Below are 25,541 nucleotides of genomic sequence, written 5' to 3'. Positions count from 1 at the left end.
CATTCCAAGACTCTTTCATCAATTTTCCTTCCAAACGACTGCTATAAGTAGAGATTTAAGACGAGCGAAGCTTGTTAACTGAGATATTACTGAGAGTGCAAAGTGCTATCAGGTATAGTCCAAGCACCTATTACAGCTCTCTCGTAACGTAAGGTCAACACTTCATCCTCTCTCCACGCTCTCAACACGTCATACAACCACGTACAACTCTCACCTCGCTCTCACTGTAATGTTTGTAGTAACTAGACTCCACTTTTGTTTTACATCAGGTACTTTTCACTGTAACTTGATTACTGTCATGTTATCGTAAAGGTATTGAAGGACCATCGAGGCGATTTTAAGTCTGAGATGGGACTCGACAGTACTACAGTCTAACTAATCTATCATTTTCTCCTTTCTTTAAAGATGAGTAGCCAAATAATTGCATAAAGTGGCTTTAAACATGTTCTTCATGTGTGTAAGTAAACCTGACTACAATGTTCACAATCAGTTGACAAACATGGTATAAGAGTAGCTGAGGCTGCTTAAGATTGTTTTTCGAGTGGTTTAACTTAAAGCAAAGAAAAGGTTAATATGGGACTTGGCCAGGTGGATAGTTAATTAAGTAACAATAACAAGTGCCAGGTAAACACAGCCAGTATAAATCTCAGAACAATTTGTCTCAATGTCTCAATGAAAAAAAGAAAAAAAAGAAAATAATTAAAAAAAAAAAATCAAACATTGTAACATTAGTTAAGTGAAAGTAGTTAAGTCAAAAATAACAAAATTATAGTTAAAGTTCTATAAACATGGTGTACATTAAAAAATCCTTTCTAATTACAATGACATAAATATCAGAATAAGGAATGATGTAAAAAGATAAAAAAAATACAAGATTTTTTTACAATTTTTTTCTTGTAATTTTTTTTTTTTTTTTTTTTTTTTGGCTGCTTGGTCTCTTGAGGCCTAGCAGTGATAATGACAACAAAACTTAATGTCACCCTTAATTTTCTGAATATGTATGATGGACTCTCCCTGCTTTGAGTTCGGATAGTTCATACAAAGTTTAGGGAATTTCAATATGGAAATACATAAAAAAAATGAGCTATAAAATTGTATAGAGCATAGTCAGATTGTATGGAAGTACAGGCTGGCAAAAGCTGTAATCACTTTCTGTTTTACCAGCAGAGGTAGACCAATCACCAATTCCATGCAGTCAGTCACAGCTTAATATAATTTTACTAGATTGAAACTAAAATCCCAGAATCTGCAAATGGACTGTTCCAAATTCAAATTATGGGAAATCAATGCTCAATGATAAAACAATAAATAATGTATGATAAAAGATTAGAAGCATTAGATTTCTTGTTGTTTCCCCAAGATAAAAAGATAAAAATAACATATAAAAAATCCCCCCCACTACCAAAACCACCCACAAAAACCATGAGATGACTTTAAAGTCTATCTGTTTCATGTTAAAACTAAATCAAACACATTAGAATAGTTGCTACGGAAACAATGAAGCTAGAGACGTGGCAACATTATTACAGCCCCTATTTCAATACACAAGAAAAAGGTCGAGGGTTTTTGAGAATGTATCAAGCCTATGACACCTTCTGTCAAACTAGAATCTTATCAATAGCAGTCCACTAATAGTTCCAAGCAACCAAATGCACCTCCATCTTGAAGAGGGCAGCTGAGGAGCATCTTTTCTATCTTCAGACACTGGAGAGTCTCTCATCTGTACCGCCATCAGTTGAAGAGCTCCTTCAGGGGAGCTCACTGCCTTGCTAATTAATTGTGAACGTGGCTATCCATCTGCCTTTACAATAGCTTCTCTAATGATCGCAATTCAAGCTTCAAAATTGTAAATTGGTTTTAAAGACGTTAAAACACGTCTTAAACACTTCATATAAGATACAATTTATAATTGGGTAATATGAATGTAACGAGTTTTTTCGTAAAAAAAAGAAAAAAAGATTTCAATCATGCGACACTTCTAACATCTCTTTAATCTTTCCATATTTACCAGCATTAGAATCACTTGATTAACAGGGTTATACAATTTTCTAATTTATTTTATGACTTGATTTAATTCAAATCCATTTTTTGTGCAAAAATTCAAACCAAAACAGAAGTTCACGTCTAAAAAATATTTTTTTCAGAAGGATGAAAGTCACCCATTTACTGTCAAGGTTATAAGGTCAACTAATCTTTCCATGCATTTCTATAGATGTAAAATTGAACCATATCTGTAATGCAAAGAAATTTACAATGGTTTCAATGTCAAGCAAAGTTAATGTGACACAAAAAATATTTAGAAAAAAATTGCCTAGTAAAAGATTATGGCAGAATAATCAGTATTTAATACTATAATAAATGCATCTGACACATTCATCAAATGACCATTTTCAGTTTAGTACAATCAATAAAATCATTAATTTGTTGATCAATATACAATATGATTGGTGTAGCTAATCACCTTTGCTGTCAGATCACGTAGAATTTGTCAGTACAGAATGACAGATGAAAGCTGAATCTACCTGAGCCGTCACCTCAAATCTGCCGAGTCTGTCATCCATACAACATCCATCATAGTTTGCTTGGATTACATCTGTCAGCTGATTCCACCACATTGTAATATGTAGCAGAGTTAAAACTGAACAATCAATTTCACAGAAACACAATGTTTGTTAAGATGTCTGCTGTACAAAATATGATGTCTGCTGTACAAAATATGACATCTGCTGTACAAAATATGACATCTGCTGTACAAAATATGATGTCTGCTGTACAAAATATGATGTCTGCTGTACAAAATAAGATGTCTGCTGTACAAAATATGACATCTGCTGTACAAAATATGATGTCTGCTGTACAAAATATGACATCTGCTGTACAAAATATGACGTCTGCTGTACAAAATATGATGTCTGCTGTACAAAATATGACATCTGCTGTACAAAATATGATGTCTGCTGTACAAAATATGACATCTGCTGTACAAAATATGATGTCTGCTGTACGAAATAAGATGTCTGCTGTACAAAATATGACGTCTGCTGTACAAAATATGATGTCTGCTGTACAAAATATGATGTCTGCTGTACAAAATATGATGTCTGCAATACAAAATATGACCTCTGATGTACAAAATATGATGTCTGCTGTACAAAATATGATGTCTGCTGTACAAATTATGATGTCTGCTGTACAAATTATGATGTCTGCTGCAAAATATGATGTCTGCTGCACAAAATATGATGTCTGCTGTAGAAAAATTGACATCTACTATATGAAATATGACGTCTGCTGTACAAAATATGACATCTGCTGTACAAAATATGACATCTGCTTTACAAAAAAGGATGTCTGCTGCCTGTAATCATAGCAGTTAATCTTCAAAGGGGTTAAAGACATTGACATGTATAAAATTTACAGTAAGAAATCATACTTATCATTCCACTTAAGATATTTTCTTGGACATAAAATTTTAACATATTTTTTTTTCAGAAATTAAAAATTGGTGTGAGCCCTATACAGTGATTTACTTCTGCACTCCACAGTGATTTTCTGTGAAAACAAATCTTGCATCTTGGTCCTAGATTACAACCAATTAAATAACAACAACAACAAAAGCAGTACCCTTAATGGTATGTTTTTCAAGTTAAATAACTGAATCTAACTTCCATAACCATAAGTACAGCAATTGCATATTTTCGCACAACTGTAATGAAAAGCGAAGTTGACATTTTAAGAATACCATAAGATCTACAATGCAGCTTGACATAAGTAACAGCGCAGCTATGTTAACATACACAGGCTTATTGCCGTATAAAATGTCAGCCATAGAGTATACACACAGGTTCCTAATCTGTCAAACTTACTAACATGTTTGTACACAGTTTGTCCCTCGTAACAAATTACTTTTTTACTGGTTTATAAAAGTAAAGTTATTCCTGTAAGGAATCAAACTTTTCTATCTTAGACGCATTTTAGCTACTAAATAATGTAGCAATAAAAGAAATAATAGAACTTTCATTTTCCTCAGCAATGACTTGATTTCATATAAGACTTCATTACACCAAATTAAGCCCACAGAAAATAGTTATATTGTAATAAGATTTTTTTTAATGAAAATTATTGTAAATAAGTCGAAGCTGGATTTAAAATTTTTTATATTTTTAGCTCTTGACTGTGATAAAAGCTTGTAGTTTATTTAAAGGGACTCCACTGAGGTTATTTTAACATAACAGAACTAGAGATATTTTTTCAAGATTTGTGTACCAATTGCTGAAAGTCTGGACCAATAACTTCTGTGCAAATTTTCAGGTCATTCCGTCACCCTGTTTTTCCAGAATAATCACTTTTATTGTGCAAAATGACCCAAAAATAAAAATACGTTACAACACTTTTCACTCAAATCGGGCTAACTATTGCACAAAAATTGATTTTCAATTTAATTTTGAGTATATTTCTTTGTTATCGTTTGCCCAGTTTTCCATTTTAAGTGCTTCACTTAGTATTTGTAAGGTTTTCAAATTTTATGTTTTTAGGCATTTGGATCTCAGTGGTCAGTTCCTTTATGTCATATGTAGAATTATGATCGTGACCCCAGTACTGGTGTTACACGGGGAAACATAGTTGTGACCCAAGTACTCAGGTGTTACACGGGGAAACATAGTTGTGACCCCAGTACTCAGGTGTTACAAGGGGAAACATAGTTGTGACCCCAGTACTCAGGTGTTACAAGGGGAAACATAGTTGTGACCCCAGTACTCAGGTGTTACACTTGGAAACATAGTTGTGACCCCAGTACTCAGGTGTTACAAGGGGAAACATAGTTGTGACCCCAGTACAACTTTAAAGATTTGTTTTTCAATGTAAACATTAATTACTCAGCAATTATTATTTTTTATTATAATAACTAAATACATGTTTACATATAAAATAATACATAAATTATGATTAAACTATTTTTTACTATAGTTACATTTTTAAAATTTGAATTTACAATTTTTTTTTCCTAATAAGTTTTTTTTCATTTTTGTATTTGCCACTTAGATTTCAATTGTTTGAGCTTTAAAAGATTAATTTTTATCAATTTAAAGATTATTTTAATTTTATTCTTAACAATTTGAAATCCTTTAGATAACCAGTATCTCTAAATGTTAAGTACTTGTAGATAACTTTAAAAATTGGAAGATTTCATCATAAGGATTTTGACTACGAAAATCATGCTCACACTTTTAATGTAATAATTGTTTTTCATCATTTTGAGTAATACGCTGCAATAATCTATTGTAAATTGTTCTTCATGTTAAATGTTTCATGACAGAGTTGTACTATAACCGCGAAGGGCCTAAATTTGAACTCAAACAACGAGTAAAAAAGCTGAAAAGTTTCACGAAATTATAAGATATGCATTTATACATGTCATGTCAACTACGTCAAGTCAACTACAACTTCACAACCGATACTACTACAAGCTTAGACAAAGTATTTTGGAAAAGGTTTGACGCAGAAATACCGCATCTTTTTCATCAATTCATACAAGATACAGCAGTAAAGCTCCAACCTCTCGAGTTATAATCAGTCATTTTATAAGTACAGGCGATATGCAGTATGCATGTAACTACATATTTTGTGAATGCGACGGGCGACATGTTGGTTACAGAGAAAAGATAACATGTACATTATACTATAATGATACAGTGATTTTCTCATGACCCGTCTTCTGTTACACCCGACGATAACTTTTGCTGATTAACAAATTTGTAAACAATCTCGGACAAACTGGCGTATATAAAAAACGACACCACTGTCATGTTCTTACAGTCAAGGTCATCTTGCCATTTAAAAGTCTAATCTTGTTGCGGATGATAACATAAATCTTCCAGGAAGGCTATCAGTAATAAGTATCTAAAGAGTATGATGACCATGAAATTACAGTACAGTTAAACCTTATACCAAATGTCACCCAATGGAGGGACTGGACCTGGCCTTTCCAGACAAATAGTCTTTATTAATAAGTTACTTTGTTCTTTTATCAATGAAGGGTTGTTGAAGTGGCCTTAATTCCGAAGGTGACCTTTAGTCTGAGATGGTCTTTAACACAGGTTTGACTGTATCATTGTACATGTATGTATAAAATCATTATCAATTTTTGAAGTTTTTAACACAGGTTTGACTGTATGTACAAATTTATCAATAAAAAATAATTCTGTTAATATGTAGTTTGACCAAACTTTTTCTATACAGCACATTATTATTTTGATACAGAATTCCTTCAAACAACATAATGGACAGAACCAAATTAAAAGTCCATTACAACAATTCAGCAATGTGAAATTGAATCCCTAATCTGCTGAATCTGTGAAACGGATTTACCCTTCTTTATCTTTGTAACAGTCTATTTGTTTGTTTTGTTTGTTTGTTTCTTTTACGCCTTTTCCCAACAGTATTCAGCCATATAGGCGGGTAGTTTCCTAACCATCGTTCCTGGAGAGTTACACCAGTACTAGACTACCTTCCTCCGTGCTAAACTACCGAAGCATCTCCCAGGGATCGAACCACCCAAGAGAGGTAACCGGATTAGAAGTCATCGACTCTAACCCCTCGACCACGGGGGCGGTTGAAAATTAAGGGATTTCAATATCAAAATACAAAACACAGTGACCGACAGTATAGAGCCTGATCAGACTGCATGTATGTTCAGACCGGCTGGCCTCTACAGTGGTAGCAAAGACTAATCACCCGCTGGTTCCAGCAGGTAAAGGGTTTTAAATTATTAATACACTACTGGCTCTGATACATAAGGGATGTTTGAGTTATCTGTACCATGGCCTGATGTTTATGATAACTCTATCTTATCGCCAGTGATAATATCGTGTAACAGATAGCAAGAACAAACATCTCTCCCCTTGAGACATGTTAGTTTAAGGTTACGACAAAATTTAATATTTCGTAACACCGCATTGTTTAAGAGCATTCAACTTTTTATTTAAACACTTATTGTTAAGACACTTTCATTACAAGTGTTAACAACTAATAGTATTAATTTTAAATATGATTGTGAAAAAAAACTGTGTAGCTTATTTAAACCGCTCTAAAGTCCCCAAACTGGTACTAGAATCAGTACTGGTGTCATTTTAAGCAATCATGGCCTAGTAGGGCTCAAACCTATGATCCCTGGTTGAGCGGCAGACACCTTTACCACAGTAGGTCAAAGCTTCAAACCTCACCCTGTTGGGGTGGTTAGCCTTTGCTTTCAGTATCGAACCAGACAACCAAAGTAGTTTGACCAGACTCTATACTGCTGGCACCTCAAGTTTTTTATTTCTATCCTGATATCTAAATCCCTTAAACTTTGAATGGACTGTTCCTTATTCAAAGCATATTAATGATTACATCACTAATATGATAACATCACACCATCTTCTGTTAGGCGGTGCTCTCGACTATTTTCAGAGCTTGAAAGTAAGAAAAGGGGCATAATTCTTTAAAAAGGTAACTGTAGATACCTACTTGCATGCAAAGTGTTAACCTTAGTGTGACAGCGACACTGATGCCAAGGTGAGTTCAATAGCTCAAATAATCAAGCTAAAAATTGCTAAAATTAAGCAGTTGTAAAATTATTAAGTCTGGTCGTGCAGGCTGGTCTGGCAGGGGCCTGGACTTGCATTGAAAGGGTAGGTTATATGAGCCTATTATATAATTACATAGTTTTACATTTTATTATACACAAGTATATGGCTGACAGTGAAAACAGCAGAGTGGAGGAGATCTAGCAAGTTGACTAGTGGAGAAGTTGTAAGTAGAGAAGAAAAGAATTTGTAAGTTGAGCAGTTGACATTTCATAAGTTGACCAAAAGACAGAAAAACATTTCAATTGGACCATTCCAAATGCAAAGCTTTACTTTTAGGTCCATTATGCCCCATAAATACATTAATTTTTATTTTTCAAAATCTTTTTATTTTTGATATCCTGCTTCAGTTTTAAACAAGAGCCGGTTGAACCGGGTGATGCTCCCCGAATAGGTTTTGGACACAGGAAGGTATACCTCTTGTTGTGTCAGAGTTATGTCACAGACAAAGTTCAAAGTGTAAAAACAACCCAAATATTGTGCACGACACATTGTCTAAGTATGGTGATCATTTTTGTGAAATAGTTGTAAATCCGATTTCAAATAACAAAGTTATGCGCATGACATTATTTTGCTGCAAGGTCATGCTGTGACCTTGACCTTCAACGTAGTGACCTAAATGTTGCATGCGACACGTCGATTCAATATGGTGATCATCTCTGTGAAATAGTTGTTAAATCCGACTTCCAGTAACAAAGTTATGGGCCGGACACGATTTTGCTGCAAGGTCATTCCGTGACCTTGACCTTCAAGGTAGCGACCCTAATGTTGCGCGCGACACAATGTCTCATTGTGGTGATCATTTCTGTGAAATAGTTGTAAAATCCGACTTCAAGTAATGAAGTTATGTGCCGGACACAATTTTGCTTCAAGGTCATGCTGTGACCTTGACCTTCAAGGTAGCGAGCCAAATGTTGCTCATGACACGCCATTTTAATATGGTCATCATTTCTGTGAAATAGTTTAAAAATCTGACTTCAAATAAGGAAGTTATGGGCCGGACACGATTTTGCTGCAAGGTCATGCTGTGACCTTGACCTTCAAGGTAGCGACTTAAATGTTGTGCATGACACGCCATTTTAATATGGTCATCATTTCTGTGAAATAGTTTAAAAATCTGACTTCAAATAGGGAAGTTATGGGCCGGACACGATTTTGCTGCAAGGTCATGCTGTGACCTTGACCTTCAAGGTAGTGACTTAAATGTTGTGCATGACACGTCATCTTAATATGATGATCATTTCTGTGAAATACTTTTTAAATCTAACTTCAAATAGGGAAGTTATGGGCCGGACACGATTTTGCTGCAAGGTCATGCTGTGACCTTGACCTTCAAGGAAGCGACCCAAATGTTGCGCGCGACATGTCGTCTCAATATGGTGATCATTTCTGTGAAATATTTTCAAAATCCAACTTCAAATAACAATGTTATAGACCGGACACGATTTTGCTGCAAGGTCATGCTGTGACCTTGACCTTCAAGGTAGCGACCCAAATGTTGCGCGCGACACGTCGTCTCAATATGGTGATCATTTCTGTGAAATATTTTTAAAATCCGACTTCAAATAATGAAGTTATGGACCGGACACGATTTTGCTGCAAGGTCATGTTGTGACCTTGACCTTCAAGGTAGCGACCCAAATGTTGCGCGCGACACGTCGTCTCAATATGGTGATCATTTCTGTGAAATATTTTGAAAATCCAACTTCAAATAATGAAGTTATGGACCGGACACGATTTTGCTGCAAGGTCATGCTGTGACCTTGACCTTCAAGGTAGCGAACCAAATGTTGCGCGCGACACGTCAACTCAATATGGTGATCATTTCTGTGAAATAATTTTAAAATCCGACTTCAAATAACAAAGTTATGGGCCGGACACAAATTCGGGACGTACGTACGGACTGACGGACGGACGGACGGACGGACGGACAACCCGACGACTATATGCTCCCCCGAAATTTTTCGGGGAGCATAAAAAAATATTTCATTTGCCAATAACCTGAACCATCTTTTGCCAATGTTTCCTTTTGACAGATAGTACAATTACAGTGATTTAGTATTTTGTACGAAAGACAAAATATTACTTTGTTTACATTTTGTTACTTTCATGACAAAAATTTTACATTCAACGATATTTAGTTTAAACAATATTATCTTACAAAATAGCACTATTTCTTTCAGTTGATAACCATCTAACATGCTCTTAATCCCTTATTTAAATGTTATACCATTTCTAAAGATGGAAAAACTTTTTCATTTGTGTTAAGCAGGACATACAAATTGCACAAATTCAATAGGTTAAGGATAAAACGAGGTAGATATGGAAGTCTATGAAAAAAATTCTGGCTTGCAAAAAAAGCATTACTGTTTTAACAATTTACTTTTTTGTTTCAAAAGTAAACAACCATTAAAAATACACTGAAAATGTCTGTCTACAGCCTGTGAAAAGAAAAATCCAATAAAAATCCTGAAATTGCCATGTCACCGAATCATATTCAAAATTTTAATATTTATGGCAATTGAAATTTTATGGTAATAACATGTTTATGACATCGTAAAATTCTATAAAATATATCTGCCCATATTTGTTTTGGACTATAATTGATAAAATGTACATGTTTTTATTGTTCTCCAAGTAGTTTTTAGCTGATGTAATATGCAAACAATACAGTTAAACCCGTTATAATTGTTCTCAAGGATGTTTTTACCTAATGTTATATGTAACAATACAGTTAAACCCGTATAAAGTAAACTTAGTGGCATATACCACCTGAATATTATAGACAACCTGTCAATTATAACATTTCATTTATGATCCATATAAATATAATGTTTATTTAAGAGCTAAAAGACCATTTTTTGCCAATTTAATGATAAACGTTTATGAAATATTTAAAAATTATCACCATAAACAATGAAGCAGTCATTTTTAACAATCTTGGCATCACATTTCCAAAATATTTTAAGCCAATATATGCCACTAACAGTCACTTTCACAGATAGGTCTACTATATTTACTATCAATTCAAAATCTATTTTATTATTTCAGACAGATTTTCCATGTTAAGGCTGTCTAAATCTTTATTTTCACAACATCCTGTATGTTGTAAGTAAGGTTGTTACCACAATTATACACTGCCCTCCAAAAATTCCTTCACACACCTTTTTTTCACTGTTTTTCCTAAGAATTTTTATTTGGAAATCAGTACAGATGCTTCAGTGGTTAAAATTATAATAATTTACATATTATCTCCCTTTTTAAGAATAATTTAACTTCTATAGTTAGTAAAACAGTAAGATGGGTCAGAATATTAAGTATTTTCTTAGGGTGGTCAAAATCATTGCAAAGAGTATCGCTCCCATAAAACATTCATCCAGTTTGACACATTTTCATAACCTTAATGAAATATCATTTTATTATTTGGATATAAGAGAACGTTAATTCAAATTTTCAACATTGTCATCATGGTAGCTTTAACTCAAGAACAGCGGGTCACCATCAAGGTTTTACGTGATCAAGGCGTCAATATCAAAGACATTGCAGACCAAATTGGGTGCTCAAAGTAAGTTTTTTTTTCTCTCACTTCATTTAATTGTCTCTCCTCAAAGTATTTTTTTTGTGCTGTGAAATCTTAGAAATGAGATTTGTTTGAATGTTTGTCTTGGTCTTACTTAGATTTCTTTTATTTTCTTGCAGGCATTCTGTGTATGCTGCTCTGTCAAGGTACAACAACCAAGGTAGCCATGCTGATCTGCCCAGATCTGGTAGACCCAGATTGTCCAACGCTCGTGATGACCGCCGTCTTATTCGAGAGTCACTGCAGAACAGGAGGCTGACAGTTCCAGATCTTACAGCATCATGGAACCATGCTGGTGTAGTTTCCTCTACTTCAACTGTCCGTAGGCGACTGAAGGATGTTGGTTTGACTGGACATGTTGCCCAGAAAAAGCCTATGCTGACCCAGAGGCACAGAAATCTGAGATTAACATTCGCCAGAGAGCATTCGACGTGGACACGGGTTGATTTGGTCGGCAGTTTTGTGGACTGATGAGTCAAGGTTCACAATGTTTCAGAGTGATGGACCAACCTTCGTCAGGAGGCGGCAATGGTGAGCAGCTTCGAGATGATTGTGTGGTGCCAACTTTTCAAATTTGGTGGAGGGGGATCATGATGTGGGGCGCCATGTCGTAATCGCGGGACTGCATTCCTCACGAGAGTTACTGGTAACTTAAATGCCCTTGGATACATTGATATTCTTGGCAATAGTGCTGTGCCATCGGCCCACTACTTGGGCTATGGAGGTAATTTCTGGCTCCAGGACGATGGCGCACCTTGTCATAGGGCAAGGATTGTCACAGAATGGAAGAATACCAATGGCATTCGAAGTTTAGTGTGGCCTCCTCAGTCTCCAGACTTGAACCCTATTGAAAATCTGTGGTGGGACATCAAGAAAGCTCTTAAAACAAGACGAAGTGCAAATCTTAATGAACTCGATATGAATGTAAGGCAGTGTTGGGAAGAAATTGCAGTGGAACGTTGTGAGAGACTAGTGAATAGCATGCCTAGGCGTGTTCAGGCTGTCTTAGATGCTAATGGTGGCTACACTAAATATTGACAAAAGTTGATTTCCGTGATATGAAATCTAGCAAAGTGGTGTTATGTTCTGTTTTTGTTGAGTTATGTATTTTTGTTATTTCAGGTATTCATATCTTAAAATATGGGTATAATGTATAAATAAATGTTATAAAAAATAATGTAAAACTTTGTTTTAAATAAGTAAAGCCAAAAATCTTAAAAAATGTTGTCTGTGAAGGGACTTTTGGAGGGCAGTGTATAAATTATATATCTATAATTATGCTTCTAAAACAATTTTCAAACATTGAAGAATATGTAAAATATGTACTGCAAATATTTGGCCACATTATATGTAGAATATATATATCTAATCATTAAAATCATATTGAAACATCTGACTTAGATTTTATAGAAAATCAATTTCTAATTACCTCCCTTTATTAACTTGAAATGTAATCTTTACAAATAGTGCTTTTTGGAACTTACAATGTTGATTAATCTACATTTGAGCAATATATTTATGATATAATACCATAAAAAATTTGAGTTACAGGATCTTTAACATTTCACTGTGTCTACAATAGACAATAATGGATGAAAATGTTTCTGTGAATTTTGCTGTTCAGTCATATACAACTGGATACTACACCACAAATAAACTGGGGGGTCTCCATGGCCAAGTATTCACCATCTTTGTCATCAAATCACTTACCCCTCATGCGTGGGTTTGAATTCTGCCAGGGACAATGGAATTATTAAAAACTAAGAAACTATCAGCGTAAATGCTTCAACTTTGATGCCAGCTTGTACAATAAAACAAGCTATTTAAAGGGACGAGGGTTTGGGGCAAGGGGAGTGACTGTTCCTTTTTCTTTCCCTAAAACTTAAGATGTAAAATCGAATTATGACTTTTATAGTATTAACACATCTATACCTTACAAAGAAACCAACAACAACACTAAACCAACAAAAAAACCAAAAACACAAAAAAACCAAAAACAACAACAACAAAAAAAACCCATCAAAAACAACAAGTGGTTCATACAAACACAGTGAAGCTCAAACTTGCATTTTCTTGTTCATTAAAGATAGGACCATCTAGATTATCTTGTTTACAATGTTTACATTAGATATCTACTCTCCAGTCAGTTACCTTAACCTCAGATGACTTACATACAGATATCAACATATTCATCCTTTATACGAATATTCATTTTTTTCCTTCTGAACATTGCGAATGCTGGAGTAGTTAAGAGTCCATCTGAGGATAAAATACAAGAATCGTTCAGATAATTCTACAAGCAGACCATATAATATGTTAAAAGTCAGTTATCTTACCCACCAAACTCGAAATCAATATGGCTCCGAAAATTCAAAATGACCACCAAGATGGGCAATGTGAATAAATTCAACTCAAGTTTTTGTTTTGTTTTTGTTTTAAATTCTTTGAAACTTTTCAAATTCTGGTAGCAATGGGGATTTCCCTATGCCAACAATATAAAGTCAGGCCTACCTTACATTCATGAAATCTGACAAATTTGTTGCCAAATGTTAAGATTTTTTTATAGTAAAGCCAACTTTTATTATCAAAATACAAAACTTAGAATGTGAAAATTGTCAAAAATGTTAGATTTTTTATAGTGAAGCCACCTTGAATTATCCAAATATCAAACTTAGGACATGAAAAAAATTGCTGTAAAAGTAAAAATATAGCAGCCTCAGCCTGATAAATTTCGATATATTTATCAAAGACAAAATGAAGAAAATTTCTTCGGTCTTCTAGGACAACATCCATTGTTGCATGGAACCAAGATTATATTATTTTAAAATTGATAAAGCCAAATGAGAGAGAGGGGAAAGACATTTTTGTTTGTTCCTTATCTTGTCTGTTTCTTATCTGCTTTTAAATCTGATTTTAATACATGTTGGTAATCTAAGAAATCGTTCCATCTAACAGACTATCCTAGGTAAATTGCATGTTCTCCATATTGAGCTAATGCGGATAAGGATGGAAGGGAAGGAGGGAGATCAACATAAAAGAAACATTTCTTTATTTAAGTTTTCATCAAAGTCTGTGTATAAAATCTAAAAGCCTTACCTCTATTATTTTGATTGTAGCCACCTTGATTACCGTAGGATGAAGGTGGAGCTATATTGGCACCGCCCCTGAATGAAATATAGAAAATATCAATGTACCTCATTTCGATATTTCACTAGTAATATAATATTAATCACTTAACTAATTTCATTTCTTAAATATAGTCTTCAAGAATTTCATCAACAAATGAGCTTTATACAGACATTTCATTTTTTATACGTTTAAATACAACCAGACTTTCTTTCATTTTCTTTTGGTATCCTTCTTGAAGAAAAACAGTTTTCATCAAAGATTTTAAGAAAACATTGATGGCCTGTCATGACTTTGTAAAAACCACTGGAAACATTTAATTTAAAACTTAAAACTTAACCTAAATAGTACGCCCCCACACTATGGAGCTCTCCCTACTCTTTAAGTTATCAAGCAAAAAAATGATAGATATTTATATGAAACAATGAAAATCATATCTAAAATGCACTAAACAATCAATGCAAGGGAGAAAACCAACTTCATTATCTTGAACATAACAAAAAGAATTATTCCCCTTGGTTACAATTTTTTTTTAATCTATTAAGTGTCCTTAAGTGTTGTAAACACCAGTATCATAATAAACTTGTGAAAAGTAATATTTACATCTTATGTCATATATGCAAATGATTTATTTACATTGATTTAAACGTATTAACCAATGTCCAAAATCTTTCTTCATAAAACAGTCACTATGGAAACTGTGTCTGAAAATGATCAGTACCGGTTATACATGAGGAAACATGATTTTGTTTGATTGATTTATTTCAATGATGGGCAGACAACTTAAACAATGGCCTCTATAAGGATCTTATACCTGCTGCCAGTACAGACTAGAATATCTAGCTTCGAGGGTTACTGTTTACCGCAATTTCAAAGCTCTGCAGAGTTTCTGCTAAACAGTTACCTGAGAGCTAGATATTCAAGTCTGTAGTGACAGCCTGCTTTTATTCTTTTTCTTGCTGTTTGTTTGTTTGTTTCATTCTACGCCTTTTCACAACAGTATTTCAGTAATATAGGCGGGTAGTTTCCTAACCATCCTTCGTGGAGAGTTACACCAGAACTAGGCTACCTTCCTCTTTGCTAAACTACCAAAGCATCTCCCGGGGATCGAACCCACGCCAGAGAGGTAACTGGATTAGAAGTCATTGACTCTAACCCCTGGACCACGGAGGCATATAACAAATTAATACTATTTCGAAAAGAAATTACAAAAACTAATATCTTCATTAATTTAGCACTTTTTTTTTATAGTAGTGTATGATTTCACAACTTCATTCCCAATGGCACAATGATGTCAACCCAAGAACGCAATTCAATCATAAAAGACACATGGGAATGACGTCATTTAAAACATGCGACTTGTTTTACATAGGTGCTGTAAGACAGGTTTTTCTAACACCAGTGTAAACAGTTGTATATCCTGTTCTAAGCAGAAAAAATTTTTTGTTAATTTTCACCAAAAATATTGATAAGGGAAAACTTAATTCCCCGAAATTTATTTAAAATAAACAATCAACATTTAATACCCTGTGTCAACAATAAGAACAATCAAACATTAATAAATATTGTAGGCTGCATCAGAACCGACCTAAACCTCATTATGGCGTAATGAAAACCACACAATGATCCAGAGCCTGCCTGCGAATCGACCAGGTTTCTGATAGGACCCACATCTTTCTAACCAACCCATGAACAGTAGAAAAATGAACCGGAAAGCATTTGATCCTGTCATGATACCTCAGAATGCGCAGGCTGGTCTGGATCCATGCTGGTCGCAAACGCATTACGTTGGTTTTGTTGTAACGCAGCTCATTTAAATCATATAGGATTCAAAAATGATAACATAAATAAGAGATTCAGAGCAATGTTGGGTAACATGAAGGTTTTTCTGAAATATTAAGTGTTTTTTTTTTGTATTCAATTCATCCTACCTTCCTACTGTAGCCTGGTTTTTCGGTAGGTTTGTTTGTTTGTTTTGACACTATTAAGGTCATCTGGTGATATTACAGCTGTACTGATAGAGGTTGACCTCAAGTGCCCTTTCCTACAATTTTTTTCAGACACAAATAGGCACCCGAGTAGAACCACCAACCTATGATGGACAACTTTCTCGCACGAAAAAAATTGTTTAGTCACTGATAAGATTTGAACATTCTTGGGCCCCCCCCCCCCCCCCCCAAAATAAAACAACAACAAAACAATCAAACATTTAATTATCAATGATATTGTATGGTAGTTGTACATTAAGAAATTCTCCGTTAGGCCTAAACCTTTTTGAGCCGTAAGTGTTAAACTTTTGCCACCAGTATAGACCCACGCAAGCCTGCACATTATGGCAGTATGACCAGGCTTTATACTGTTGCATGACCAAACTTCACACTTTCATCTTGATATCCCTAAAGTTTATAATGAACAGTTCCAAAAAATGGAACCTGGATAAGTTCATTTAAGAAATTCAGCTGGTCAATGATTAATTACAAAATCTTTAAAAAGCAAAAAAGAATAAACAGTTATTAATCACAGAAAAACCTTCATAAAACGTGTCTTAAAGACAGCCTGGAAATAAAATCAAAGGAAAAAATTTATTCAGTCTTCTTTGACTAAAATATAGAACAAGCTAAGCTAACTGGAAGCAGTAGTGTTAGAGCGGATTAGTTGAAACAAGCATGGAACTAAGCTAGATACCTCCATAAATGCATGTGTATTTTAATAATATCATCATCACTAGTGGAGACATATGAAATTATTTATTAATGAAAAATGATGAGAAAAATCTGAAGTAAAATATAACTGGCATTAATTGTATACATTCCTGGCTACTCACTGTTTAAAGGCCCATTATGCCTCAGAAACATCATATATTTTAACTTCTTTACAAAGGGCAAATATAAAGTTTATAATGTTTAAATTATGGTTTTAGACAATGTTTAATGCTTGTATCCTTGAATGTCAGTTTTGTTTCCCATTGTACAAAATGGTCAGTAAATTGGTCAGTGTATATGACTGCATGTATTTGGAATTGAAATAATTTGGTCATTTAACACACAAATAGCATGACACAATATGTTATAGTTAGCTATCGAACACCTCAATAAAGTGCAATGAAGCATTTTAAAATTCTATGAGGATAAAACTACGGAAACCAATCAGCAGCATAACTGACTGAATGATCCTCGTATCATCAAATACATAAATATAATTAAAGGGAGGTAATAAAATGAAAACTTTCTAGCTACAATTTTTTATTATACATGTATATAATTATAACCATAATAAGAGATTGCTTTTATAATCAATGTGAGAGAATAACTTCTATAAACAACTATCAATTATCTACATATGAGCCGCGTCATGACAAAACCAACAGAATGGGATTGTGACCAGCATGGATTCAGACCAGCCTGTCGCAAACCCATTTTGTTAGTTTTGTCGTGACGCGGCTCATATGTTTTTCACAATTCACCTAATGTCTTAACAAAATGGGACGTCTTATTATAAATTTATAATATATCTGTCCATATTATCATTTTTTTTACGGTTAAACTGCAAGTGATACCACTACTGGTGCAATATGTTTTAAACTTGATTATGGGGAATGGGTTATTTTTAATTAAAACATGAGGTTTACCTGATCATTCTATTTGCTGGTCCCATGTCCCTACGTCCCCTGTAACCACTGTCTCTCTGAAAGCCGAGCTGGGGACGATACTGGTTACCTCTGTTAAACTTGTCAAAATCCTCCGGTTTTAACACTTTGTCTGGCATACTATAGAAGAAATTAAAAACAAACATGATTTGTTTGTTTGTTTCATTTTACGCCTTTTCCCAACAGTATTCAGTCATAAAGGCGGATAGTTTCCTAACCATCGTTCCTGGAGAGTTACACCAGTACTAGACTACCTTCCTCTGCGCTAAACTACAAAAGCATCTCCCAGGGATCGAACCCATGCCAGGGAGGTAACTGGATTAGAAGTCATCAAATTTAACCTCTCTACCAAGGAGGTGGTTAAAAAAAAAACAAACATGAAGTATAACCCAAGTTATCATTAAATATATTGGTTGACTTTAGAGCTTCAGTTAGTGGGAGACGTCAGGTGCCCCGCTAGGCATTATTTTAGGCTCAAGTCTTCACCTATGTAGAAACACTAACCTTCTGTGTGTTAGTTCTTATCACATAGAAAATTCAAGAACACACCCTCACCCCGGGGCCACTATTCTTCTCTATTATTTTGCATTAGCTATTAGTTATTGGAGAAATAAAGATAAAAATGCTGAAATCAAGCAAGGAAAAGTATATAGTCGGGTTAGACTATACAAGTGTACAGGCAAATTAAATGTACTAAACTGAAAAATTCAATCAATGCATGAACAGCGTTTATTTCAATTAACCTAACAAAAACTAATGCATTTACAGGGTAAATTTCATCTAACCCAACTGAACTACGTGATTTAACAGTAAATTTTGATTAAGCAAACTAAATTAAAACATTTAAAGGTAAATTTTCATTCACCCCACTGAAATCTATGTAAAAAAAAGTCTACTCACACAGCTCCAGGCAAAACTTTGGCTTGAAAATGGAATCCTGTCTTATACATAGGGTCACAGTACTGTACACTGTAAAAAAAGACTTTAATACAGTCAAATCTCAATAAAGATGTCGTCTCATAATGGTACAGTCAAACCTCAATATAAATGTTTCACAGCAACCATTGTTAAAGAGAACTATATAAAAGGTTATATATACTAAACAACCATTAACTCTGCCTTGGAATGTCACAATTTATGGCAATAATCTAACATCAACACAACTGAATAAACTTGTATGTAAATGAACAATTATAATCTAGACCCTGCTTTCCTTGTATATTGCATTTATTCAGCTTTGAATTTAGATTGGTACACATCCACATTGGTATATTAAACTAAATCAGCCAATAGTACAATGTCTGGTTTTTACTGCCCATAAAAGCAGAATAGACTGGCCCAATAGTGGTGTTTTACATCTGTTATGGCCGTCACTTGTGTTTAAAGGTTAAACCCTTAGCATCTGGAAACAAAAATAACCTTCTTGAAACAAAATAGCCTTCTGTAAACAAAAATAGCCTTCTGGAAATAAAAATAAGGCTATAAACAAGGCTATAAACTTACTAGCTTAATTTCAACTTTGATATTGAAAGCCTCACAACTTTGAAATTTGAATAAGGACAATTCCATTGAGGAAATTCAGCATGTCAAAGGTAAACCTCTTTCACTTGACATCTGCTGTTTTTATATTTACCTTACAACCCTATTGTCTTCAAGATCTGCTAGCTGAGGTAAGGGACTTTTCACAGTTCTGAAAATCAAAGATTTATAAATTTTTAAAACATTTGAGGATAGCATGATGTGTACAATATTTCACATTGACTTTTTACCAAGACCTTCATATTCTATAGTTTACTGTTTTATCTTCGTACTATTGTGGTGATATTTTGGTTACTGACAGTGTTACAGTCATAAATATGCTTATTTTTCTGATTTCCAGCGGAGAAAGACCCGAGTTGCCCTCTGTGAACAATATTTAGTCATAAGCAGGCATCTGAGTAGAACCATCAACCATATTCATCCTGGAGCTGCCCTCCCACCTCATTGTTTTGTTATAAGTAAGCCCTGGAGCTCCCATCCCACCCCAATGTTTTGTTACAACCAACTGCAGTAGAGGAAATATACACCCATGACAAAGTAAAATTAACCTGATGCCTGAAATATAAGTTTATCACACACCCGTGCCGATTTTGCGACTCCATAAAAACGGTATTGCATGGATGTGCATATATATTGACGTGATGTCATTTGCGTTATACAAACATAGTGTAAAATGTAAAACGCGCTAAATGTTAGCATTTTACTATAGGTGTGTTGTTGAAAAATGATTCTTTTCCACTTGTGATAAAAAGAATATTATATTCGTGTAAGTTCAATACTGAATTTATTGAACTCGTTGAATAAAATAATATTATGCTTGCCAGAGGCTCGCATAATATTACTTTATTCAACTTGTAGACATGTGGTCTTTATTTGGAGTTTATTCTGTTATATTTTTATCAAGGAAAGATTGTCAGAGAGTGGTTTTTATTTACAGTATGGTCTTTATTTGGAGATGGTCTTTTACACAGGTTTTAATTATATATCATGAACTTTGTTGATAATATGAAGATAAGGACTTTTTATTAGAATATTAAAAGAAAAACATAGTATTGAGCCGTGTCACGACAAAACCAACATAGTGTGTTTGCAACCAGCATGGATCCAGACCAGCCTGCGCATCCCCGCAGTCTGATCAGGATCCATGCTGTTCGCTATCAGTTTCTCTACTTGTAAAAAGGTTGGTAAGCGAACAGCATGGATCCTGATCAGACTGCGGGGATGCGCAGGCTGGTCTTGATCCATGCTGGTAGCAAACGCACTATGTTGGTTTTGTCGTGATGCGGCTCATATCATAATTATAAATGTTATACTTATTTCCCTTTATAAGTGCCTTTACTGTAGTATAAAGCTACTTAACATTTCCTTATGTCTGCATTGAAATTCATTAATGAATTTAATAACAAAGTAGACAAATTCAATATCAACATGGAATATTTTGTAGAACTAGATCAAAGATTTTTCACTTTAACGTATGTATGATGGCCCATTACAAAATATTAGGACTATATAGGTAACAGAGTTGCGTTAATAGTACAAGGTTTAAGTCCATTTGATTTACTATTATTATTATCATATTATGTCACCTTAGTGCAATAACTCAATAACTGCTATTAAAAATAGAAGAACTTATTACAGTATTGCACTAAGGTGACAATTTAATTAAATATTATCAATTAGTTTAATGCCATGTCTGTCAAAATGAAACGTTAGAATGAAAAAAAGAGTAAAAATATGACAAGTTATGGACCGGACATAAATAAATATACATTTTTTTGCTTTCACCTCAATGTAACCTTGACTGACCTTTGTTGTACAGGACTAGGTTTTGTGCACAACAATGTTATGATTTGAACAGAATTTCTGAAATACAGACAGACAGACAGACAGATATACTGACAAGGCCAACCTTCCAGACCAAAAAAGTCACTTCTAAGCATGTGGTCAGGTTGAATACAAATATATAGACCAATGAAAGAACTTACTCGCCAGTGAGGTACACAAACTCATCTTGCCATACTTTGCCTGCCATGCCCTGAGCTTGTGACGGATTAACTTCTAATTGCTGGAAGTAAAATCATACGAAATTAACAAACATTTCTTCATTTACGTATGTTACATTTTGCTTCCCTCTGTAAGTGCAAAGTTGGGAAATTATTTCAATTGCGTTCTTATTTCTATTCAAGAGGCTTTCATTTGTTTCTTTGAAATTACTTAAAGTATAGGCTTAAATAAAGTAATCATAAGGAAGAGATGATACAAATAAGTACAATGTAAGTGCTATCACTGAAACCAACTAAGAAACTTGTTAAATTTAGAATGCAAGTAAAAAAGGGAAATACACCTACTTAATCATTAATAAGATTTTCATAGCACAATTGAATTGGTTGGGTTTTTTTATATTAACTATCACAAGGCATCTCTTTGTTTTCAATGTTATATGAACATTATTTTTCTATAACAAAAATTCAACTTTTTTTCCATTATGTTCCCCAAGCTCACCTTTTTTTACTTGAAACTGTACCACTGTATTCATTACTTTATATTTATAGCTATAATGTTGTGACATTTAAAATCACAAAAACTTTCAACAATATAAAACTACGCTTTTGCCCCCCCCCCTCATAAAAAAAAAAAATTCTGCAAGTTTTGCTCTTAAAATATCATGAGATGAAAAGAACCATACTTTACAACTTATTATAGAAATGGTTATAATTTTGATATAAGCTCACTATATAACTCTTTCTTAGACATGTTTAATCTGACCCAGCAGGAACGGAATGTGATTAACACTTGTCACCAGTACAGAACCTGACAAGTCTGACCAGGCTCTTCAATGCTGACTGACCAACTTTAAATTTTTAACTTGATATCCCCAGAATTTGATAATGGACAGGTCTAAAAATGGAAGCTGGACAAGTCTATTTTAGAAATGTATCAAGTTATGGTTTAATACGAGTCTATATTAACTGACAGCTCTTGAGGATCATTTTCACCTGTATATAATTCAAAAGGAAATACGGGATGTTGTGGCCAAGTATGACGACAATACACCAAGAACTTAAAAAGATATGATCAAGGTTAAAGTTTGCAGATGGCAACGCCGACACCACTGTGACAATACCTCTTTTTTATTATTTTTTTTTAAAAAAGTCTAGCAAAAAATATTGCTTTTACACAGAGTCTTGCGTAATTTTTATTCATTTCAAAAAATCGTGTGAACAAATAATTAATGTTTAAAATGAAAAAAGGGGAAAAAATTTTTTTCATGTGATCCATTCAAGCCCCTTTTTTATTAATACTGAAAAAATGGTATTTAGTGTGGTGGGTTTAACATGTTTTAGTCTCACTCAAGAGTTACCGTAAACCTCACTTCCTGAGAAGAAACTGAAGGTTTTTTTTTGTTTTTGTTTTTTTTCAAGTAAAGAATATAACTTACAGTTTTATCGCTCTTGTCTTCCTCATACAGTGCCTCGAGGAAAGCATGTACTGAATGTGACTGACTCACAAACAATCTGTCACTCCCTCGGATATTTCTTTTTACTGTAAAACAATAAAAACAAAGAATTTAGCTAAACAGACAGACAGTTGTGACAAATGCATGATTTCAATTTTCTAATATTTTAAATAAGTGTGATAACTATAATTATTAATTTACTTCGGCCTGAAATAACAAAATAGCCAGAGTTAGGTGTCATGCCATGCTTCAGAGCATAAGATTACTAGCACCACAACAATATTCTCTGGTGTTAGCAGTACAAGAACGTAAACTGATGTGTCTGCATAGCCGAAAGCTTAGAACGTCGGACTAGTAATCAAAGGATTGCTGGCCGCATGGGTTCAAACCCCATCAGGGGCAAGCCATTGTTTCCTTGAGCAAGAAACTTAATCCTCATTGCTTAGTACTGGTTGGTTCTAGGAACGGATTCGAGAGTGTTTTAATAAGCTAACAGCTTCCAACACAATCAAATTAAAAGAAACTGGTAACCAGGTATAAATCAAACTAAATTGATGTCTTAAAAAATACTTGTTTTGTATTATTTGCAACTGATTTGATAGGCTCTATAGTTTACGCTCATTTTGTTAATTACTGCCTGTTACTAGGTGAAGAACATTTTTCAGTTTGTATGCCAAATAAAAAATAAAAAACTGAATAGAAATTATTATTTTGATATATTTTTCTACTTTTATCCTACCTCTTTTTTTTTGAGTGGGTGGGGTGCCGTTTGGACTAGATTTTAGTCACATTGACCTTGTTTTGATTATTTTACAAGTCATTTTTTTAGCAATATTTGAAATACTTATGGAAATGTGCCCATTGTAGGCCAATCTACTTCAATTTAAAACTTTTATGAATAGGGAAGATGCCCCTTTTTCTCATCTCAGAACAAAATTCTACTTTCTATTTAAAAACCAAAAAAACCAACAACCCACCCCATCCCCACAAAAAAAATAAAATTTAGCAGACGACAATTTTCCCAGCATGCAAATGGTTAAAAGAAGCAAGGAAAGTCAAAGGATTAGGTCTAAAAACATAGATTTAAAACAAATATGAGGCAATTATTCTGGAGGATAATAATAAAAGTCCTTACTTTCAGCATCTGTGAGATCTGGATAGACTTTGTCCAAGGCTTTCCATAACCTTTTCTCATCCACAAATGGTAATAGGGCAACACCTTTCAACAAAAAATAAACAGAAAAAACTTTAAGTTTCACAACTTAAAAGTGTTTAATCTCTAATCTGAAGTTTTGTTCATAAGAATTACTCTGAGATCTCGGACTGTGTAGTACCACCATCAAGTGAAATGGCGACCTTGTAATTAAGTGTGTGTCCTTTAAACCAGAAGTCAAAGGTTCAACACCAACTCTTGTCACAAAACTTTTTCTGTCTCTCATATTACACTAGTACTGATAAGATTAAGAACGCAGACTTAAAAGTTGAAACATTGAATTATGTTTCAATAAACCATATCATTTATGTTATATATTAAAATTTCCAATAATTCAGTAAAAAAATAATCATTTTTGTACCTTGCCAAGCATACTTTTTGCCATTGAGATCTATCTTGAAGTTGATTGGATAAAAATCAATAATTGGAGATTTTGGATCTGTCATCAATTCCTGCCAGGTGGGTGGAACGTGTTGTTTACTTCCTGCCGGAAACACGCCCATCAACTGTTCTAGTGGCTTAAACTGAAAGTTTGAAATAACACACCCATTCCTGAATAGTGAAAATAATTACATGTACAATATGATCTCTAACTCCATCAAAAGGTAGAAGACTCTCAATTCAAGTTCCTACCAAATACATAAGAAATCTGTCAATAGATAAAGGTTACACCTATAAAAGTGTAAAAATCTATTTTTGGCACTGGTGATTCAGCATTATCCAAATGACCCCTCACTAAACCCGAAGGAAAAGGACCCCACTAAGCATGTCCATAAAAAATATTTAAAAACTATTTGAGCCGCGCCATGACAAAACCAACATAGTGCATCCGGACCAGCATGGATCAAGACCAGCCTGGGAATCCGGGCAGTCTGATCAGATTACATACTGTTCGCTTACAAACCTTATTACAAGTAGATAAATAAATAGCGAACAGCATAAATCCTGATCAGACTGCGCGGATGAGCAGGCTGGTCTGTGTCCATGCTGGTTGCTGATTTTGTCATGACGAGTCTCATTTTTCTTAATATGGACAATGTATTTAGACTGTATTTATGCTTTTTCTATTACCTTTGAACGTTACATTTGAGTAAGAAATAAAATATTTACAGCAGTTTTTTTTTTCTCCTTATCGAGACAATGTATGATTTTCAAAATACCCTAAAAATGACATCATGCGCCACATTGTATTGGTTACACAGTATAGAAACCAGACAAGGTATGCTGCTCGAAAAAAAAAACCAACTAAAAATGACATCATTCACCACATTGTATTGGTTACATAGTACAGCAAGGGTAGGCCAAAGCCTCTGAACACACTTATTTAACAATTATTTTCAAAGAATTATATGTAA

At 34.1% G+C, this 25,541-nt stretch overlaps 1 protein-coding gene across 3 annotated transcripts in view; it reads right to left on the bottom strand.

Annotated features, from left to right (window-relative positions):
- The window catches only part of LOC132723837 (5'-3' exoribonuclease 2-like), a 92,091-nt gene that overhangs the window by 11,422 nt on the left and 55,128 nt on the right, over positions 1–25,541 (bottom strand). For 2 of the 3 annotated variants that reach the window (XM_060708632.1, XM_060708634.1), the window contains exons 19-27: positions 24,548–24,710; positions 24,109–24,192; positions 22,956–23,059; positions 21,502–21,581; positions 19,611–19,667; positions 18,878–18,946; positions 17,960–18,097; positions 17,017–17,055; positions 14,302–14,369 (exon numbers count right to left, since the gene is read on the bottom strand). In XM_060708632.1, coding sequence (XP_060564615.1) covers positions 14,302–14,369; positions 17,017–17,055; positions 17,960–18,097; positions 18,878–18,946; positions 19,611–19,667; positions 21,502–21,581; positions 22,956–23,059; positions 24,109–24,192; positions 24,548–24,710 — 802 coding nt within the window. The remainder of the gene's footprint in view (positions 1–14,301; positions 14,370–17,016; positions 17,056–17,959; positions 18,098–18,877; positions 18,947–19,610; positions 19,668–21,501; positions 21,582–22,955; positions 23,060–24,108; positions 24,193–24,547; positions 24,711–25,541) is intronic. The other variant, XM_060708633.1, reaches the window with a different exon arrangement.

This window comes from Ruditapes philippinarum, unplaced genomic scaffold (genome assembly GCF_026571515.1).
Source record: "Ruditapes philippinarum isolate M1 unplaced genomic scaffold, ASM2657151v2 ctg489_1_1_1_1, whole genome shotgun sequence".
NCBI classification, from domain to species: Eukaryota; Metazoa; Mollusca; class Bivalvia; order Venerida; family Veneridae; genus Ruditapes; species Ruditapes philippinarum.
This window is presented reverse-complemented; position numbering and strand designations above follow the sequence as displayed.